Source organism: Spinacia oleracea, chromosome 4 (assembly GCF_020520425.1).
Source record: "Spinacia oleracea cultivar Varoflay chromosome 4, BTI_SOV_V1, whole genome shotgun sequence".
Lineage (NCBI taxonomy): Eukaryota > Viridiplantae > Streptophyta > Magnoliopsida > Caryophyllales > Amaranthaceae > Spinacia > Spinacia oleracea.
Window position 1 is genome coordinate 175,172,677 of NC_079490.1, and position 6,518 is coordinate 175,179,194.

At 36.1% G+C, this 6,518-nt stretch overlaps 1 protein-coding gene across 1 annotated transcript; it reads left to right on the top strand.

The window, feature by feature from the left end:
• The first annotated feature begins 3,654 nt into the window (after positions 1 to 3,654).
• On the top strand, positions 3,655 to 6,270 carry LOC110792373 (protein FLOWERING LOCUS T). The gene is made up of 4 exons (XM_021997171.2): positions 3,655 to 3,925; positions 4,078 to 4,139; positions 5,616 to 5,656; positions 5,742 to 6,270. Exons 1-4 carry the CDS (start codon positions 3,710 to 3,712, stop codon positions 5,963 to 5,965), a joined length of 543 nt encoding a protein of 180 aa, XP_021852863.1. The 5' UTR covers positions 3,655 to 3,709; the 3' UTR covers positions 5,966 to 6,270.
• The last annotated feature ends 248 nt before the right edge of the window (positions 6,271 to 6,518 follow it).

The window sequence follows — 6,518 nt, forward strand, 5'->3', positions numbered from 1 at the left end:
AAGTTGTTTTTGTGTTAATCGATGATTTCTTTGCTTAGGGACAAGCAAAGATCTAGCTTGGGGGAGTTTGATATATGCGTTTATATATTGTTTTCACCCCCGTCCCTTAGTACTTTTATGCGTCAAATGAGCTCCTAGGAGCCATTTTAGTACTAATCTGTGTATTTTAGTGTGCCTTGAGTTTCAGGAATACTTAGTGAGAAATTGGTCTTTTTAGGCCCGTTTCTTGATGATTTAGGCCACTACAGGATCCCGAGGGAGTTCGGGACGACTTTTATCGACTTACGGGAGCCCTAGATGTTCATGATCGAGCCCCGGAAGTTAGACTCGGTGTTGTGGACGAAGGGCGGATCACTTAGCCCTCCGCCCGGTGGATTGCCCCTCGCCCATCGGCCGAGCAACCAAGGATCAGTTCGTCAGAGGGCGCCCGACGGGCGGAGTTTCTCCCGGTGTCCACCGGGCTCCCATCAGAAGCAGCAAAGCAGAAATCGCCCTCCGCCCGACGGGCGAGAGCCGCCCGACCGGGCGCGCGGAGAAGGTTTCCAGAAAGTCTCCCTACGCCCGTCGGGCAGCCCTGCGCCCGTCGGGCGGATTTCGAGCTTCTCGCCCGTCGGGCGGAGAGCCGCCCGACCGGGCGACGACAACCCAAGGCGCTGTGCGCGCGCGTCCTTCTTTATTCTTTTCCGGTTTTTCCTTATGTTTTTAGGCTAAACTATAAATATAGCCTTTGTTAATTTAGTGAGGGACTTCATTATCTCATATCCTAGTATTAAAACACTTAGTTTTATTTCTCTAAGCTTAATTTTTCTCTCTAATTTGTTCTAAACACTTAGTTTATTTTCAATCAAAAATTGAAGCTTTCATTTGCCATTGTTCTTCAATTAGGTATTATTCCTTATTTCAATTCTTTGTTTAAGCTTTAATTATGTTTTCAATCATGCCAATTGCTTTGCTTATTGTTAATATGCTTGAGTAGTCTAATTTCCAGAGTTTGGGGATCCATGAATGATATGAAGGGATATTGAATAATCATGATTGTTGGTATTACAATTGATTCCTATTGATTGATTTCATCCACTATACAATTAGATTTGCGCAGGTTTAATTGTGGTAGTTATGCAATATCAAATTAAGATTCGAGAGATGAAATTTGATGTTTAGGCTTGTGTCAATAGGTGGAATTAGAGTTAATACGTAGCGAGAGCCCTATAATTCTAAGTCTATGATTAGTATCGATTCGAGAGAGCATGCTAGTCTAATTGATTACTTTGTTGATTATCGTAGTTGTTCATTGTCCTGGATTGTTATTTGTTGGTGAACCTATGCCCTAGATTCTTTAATATATTGATTCATACTCGTTTAATTATCGTTCGTAGTCTTAGCATATAAACCAACCAATTCTTGTTTCCCAATAGTCTAGTTTAGTTGATTAATAGTAGAAAGAACACTGTTTCCCTGTGGATTCGATCCTGACTTCCCTTGCTACCTAGCTAAGTGGACCTTAGGTTATTTTTGATTAGGTAATACGACTTTAGCCTGTCATTATTCCGCTATCATGTTATGTATTTTTTGCAAACCCCTACATCCCGACAGTGGTGGAGGAGTTCGGTTAGACCTAGAAGGCTCACCACTTGGTTGTGGCTACATGCTAAGTTGGCGCCTAGTCCTCCGGTGTGTACAACAGTTGTTTCATGCAACTTGCTCCTTTTCATTCACAAAGAAGTTCTGCATTTTCGTCACGGTCGCGGTTAGTTGTTCCCTTGTTGGGACCTGTGGTCTAGAGGATACCGTATGAGTATGAGTTGTCCTACTCGGCTGGGAGTTGACACACGTTTCAGATCCAGGCTCAGATGTCTGCATAATTGTTGTGATAAATTGTTTCGGGTATATGAAACAATGGGCTTCGGATTGAGGTTCTTTCGTTGATTTGGAAGATTGAGCTTGATTTGATTGTGTGGACAAATATACATGCACAATAGTGAGACTACTAGCCTCGGGGGTGTTTCCGTGGAAAGCTCCTCCGATGCCTAAGAGAATTGTAAGTATGAAGGTAACAAATGAACGTACCTTGATATATGCGCTAAACTAAAAGCAAATAGAGAAACAATGCAAGAGGGATTTTACGAGGAAACTTTCTAGGCCCAACTAGAAAGGAAACCTCGACCAAATAGGGATTTCAACTCAAACTCTTTTCACTATAGGGTGCGACATATATATATAGTGTTTGCGTAATGAATGCAGTTAGGGAATTTATTACTAATAGGCTTTGGGCCGCTTGAATAGGGCATAAAGCCTTTAATGAGTGTTAACTTATATTATATCTAGCCAAGTGAGGTTTTGGGCAACAGACCCAATCTATACCTAGTCTATACCTAGTATTTTAAAAGAAAAACCACGTTTTATTAGATGACATGTGTCAACATATTTGACTAGATGACACATGTCATCCATTATTCCCTCCATCCATTATACTCCAATTGCCTCTTTCACTTCATCTTCCACATACAATATCAATTCGGCAATCTATTCATTCAACATTTTTCACTCAATCTTCTCGATTAACACACAATATTAATACACTATTTAATTTATGTATTCTTTTAACTTTTAAAATTACCTCTATTTAAATCATATATTATCTCCAAAATTACAAGCTCAATAAAATTAGAACTTAAAAAATACTCCCTTCGTCCCTTAATACTCGCACCGCTTTCGGCTTTCCTTTTCGGGTCGTCCCTTAATACTTGCACCGCTTCTATAAATGGAAATTTTTATCAATATTATATTATTTCTCACACTTACCTACTACCTCACCTACAGCCCTATTCTTTACAAAATATTATTTAAAAATTCACATCCTCCACTCACCACTCACCACCTTTTACACATTTACCACTAACAATATTAAAAAAATACCCCACTATCAACTAACACCATTAAATTAATAAGTCAATTTAAATGTCTTAAACTCTGCACCAGTCAAATCGGTGCGAGTATTAATGGACGGAGGGAGTATAAACTAAATACGAAGTAACCACTACACAAAGAACGGGCTCAAAAACTAGTTAATGATCAATTAGACACCCAAACATCCTACTTCGTATAATGCAAGCGTCGTATAATTTTTGCTTTAGTTATTAAGCAATAAATATAATTATCATATTATTGATATAGTGCAACACTGCAACGTGACGCAGTACGTAATCAAATTATCTTGACAAAACAAAACATGGTGCAACCGTTGTAAACTTGTAATGGACATCTTTTCGAGTAGAAGAATGAAAGTACGTGGCAGTAACGCTTACATTTACAATTGGAGGAGGAAAAAACAAACGACTCGTGATGATATACTAAAGTTAACTGCCTTTTCAATTACAACATTGGCACGTTCATGTAAAACTAGGTATTTGAACCGACCTAAATTCTCCTAAGAAGAATTTATACCCAAATGGTCCATCACTTTACAATTTAAGGAAATAATAAAGTAAGTGGACTTTAGTATTTTGATAGACATAGAGATGAGGAAGCTAAGTTATGCTGAAAACTACTAATTGATGGAACATCTATGGTAAGGGATCAAGATTAACAGAATATATGTATATACTTTTTTTTTAAATGCTAAAATTAACATAATATATATAAGTGTTTATTGGATGGCTTGTTTTGTGCAACTTCTTAGTAATCCTACAATACCTAAAGTCAAAAAATAATGCCTAGGATAGCATCAACAAGTGCGCCAAGAGATCCATTAGAAATAGGTAGAGTTATCGGAGATGTTTTGGATCCCTTCAATAGGTCTGTGACTCTTAGAATCAGCTATAACAATAGAGTGGTTACTACTGGAGGAGAATTTAGGCCATCTGAAGTTGTTAGCCAACCTAGAGTCGAGATTGGAGGTGATGACCTTAGAACTTTCTACACCTTGGTAAGTCAATATGACCCCTTAATGTCATATTACAAACATCTATATGTGCATTTGTTGTGTACGTCTAAGCTTTATTCTTTAACTTCTTTGTTGATCGATCTTTGTTATTCTTTTTCACTAACTAAAAGTTGGATGTAATTATTTACATATAGGTAATGGTGGATCCCGATGCTCCTAGCCCAAGTAACCCGCACCTGAGGGAGTACTTGCACTGGTGAGTAGACCCTATATCACGATTCTCACTTACATAACGCACTGCTTCTTCTTAAAAGCTATAACCATAGTCATGCTCAGTTCTCACTCATAAGTCATAACTCATACGTACGTAGTAAGCATATATAAGAGGATATCAATATTATCATATACTGTGTACTCCCTCTGTTCTTGAATATAATTAGTCTTATTTGGAATCTTGACATTATTTATCATTTAAGAGAATCTTCTAATTTCTTTTCTATACGTACTTTAAAATATATTTATGCATGTGAGATCTTGTTTTGTTCGTCTCAATGTGTAGTTTAACAATCTCAATTTTTTATGTTTTTTTAACATATATTTTTGGAGATATTTACGTTTAAATATCGAGTTAAAACGGATTGAAAAGTCAAAAAGTGACTAATATTTAAGAACGGAAGGAGTACTAATAATCAACTACTAGTAGGTCAAGATGTTGCTACTTGTAACCATGCATAGGAGCGTATAACGTTTTTTTTAGTTTACTGTGTTGTGCCAATGAAAATAGTACGAGTAACATTGCACAAACCTTTATAAAATTGAGTCAGATCAGCTCTACATTGTTAATATAGGATACTCTTCATATATATATATATATATATATATATATATATATATATATATAGTTTCAAGATACGACAAGGGTATAAGGGTATGAGATATGAGAGACATTTGATACTCAATAGCATTCTTTGTCAAATTGTATAAACTTGTCAATGCTAAATGTCTCAAGCAATGTAAAGACATGAAAAAGTTGTACTCTGTAATGTCTTTTAACTTGCTAAAGGTAAAGTTTCTTGAAAAAAGTAACAAATATTCCGTACTTGGTAAAAGATACGGAACATGTATACTTAAAATGTACCTTATACGAAGTAATATATACTCCGTACTTCAAACCAAGTGTGTCTTAGCCTAGTGAAAAGGATTCCACCTTCCAACCAAAAGGTTGGGAGTTCAATCCCCACTAGGGGCACTTTGAGGGAGGGTTCCCCTTATAACTCCCCCCACTCTCAAAGTGTCTAGCATGCTAACCCGGGTGGGTTGACCCGTGCAGGGTTCCGACCCGGTAGGGCTATTCATCTTACCTAGCCAAAAAAAATAAAAAAAAATAAAATATATACTCCGTATATTGCATGGACGTACCATTACCATACATCAGTAGTATTTATATGCACTAGTTAGAATCTGAGCATGCATGTCAATTACTCATATCAGATGAGGTGTTATCCAGATAATATAGATTCTAAAATCAGCATTTTCTGATGTTGTGCGCATGAATACTTGATCGAATATGTCAATTCATGCTTTACAAAATTCTTGTTTAAATAAAATTCGCTCATATAATTGGTTGCATTATTTATTGCAGGTAACCAATTATTAATTTGACTAGTAATTCGTTGCATTACTATTTTACTAACTGGATTAATTTGATTTAATTTGTTTGGATTAAATTAAGGCTGGTGACTGATATTCCTGGGACCACTGGTGCATCCTTTGGTGAGTTTCCTTTCTTTTTGTTTCCACATTTTATAATTTTATTTATGTTTCTTTTTGTGACCTAATTATATTTGGGTTCGTTTAGGTCAAGAGGTGGTTTGCTATGAAAGTCCACGACCACCAATGGGGATACACCGATTTGTATTTGTGTTGTTTCAACAATTAGGAAGGCAAACTGTTTATCCACCAGGATGGCGTCCAAACTTCATAACTAGAGACTTTGCTGAACTTTATAATCTTGGACTACCAGTTGCTGCTGTCTATTTCAATTGTCAAAGGGAAGGAGGTTGTGGTGGAAGGAGGTTGTAATTTCGATCTCCATCTTATGTTTCTCTGGCAGCTCCTTAATTTCGCACTTAATTAAGATATTCATAATTTTAGTACACCTTTTAACGCTCTACTCATATAAAAATATTATATATATGTATACTTAGTATTTTATAGCTCTACCTAAATATATTTGCCTTTTTTGTATCATGTGACTCGTAGTACCGACTCACAAAATACAAAATGATCAAAGTTGTAGTAAGAAACTTAAGCAATTATATGCATTGTACTAATTCATGGGCTTGAATAAAACTAGTGATTCTCTTTTGTATAACTTTTTTTGCTTTTAGGTGTTTGATAATACATGTTAGAGTATCTTTGTAGTGCTCTTATTTCGTAAAAAATATTACGAACTACTTATATGAGATTGACAAAGAATTATTTTAGCAAAATATATGTTTATTTATCTTTTAACAACTTATTGTTCAGATCAAGTAAACATTTATGCGGAGTATGTATATTTCAATGGGATTTGTATATGGTAGGTTATATGTTTGAATTTTCTCTTAAAGGTTTGCAATTTGTATTGCTCTAC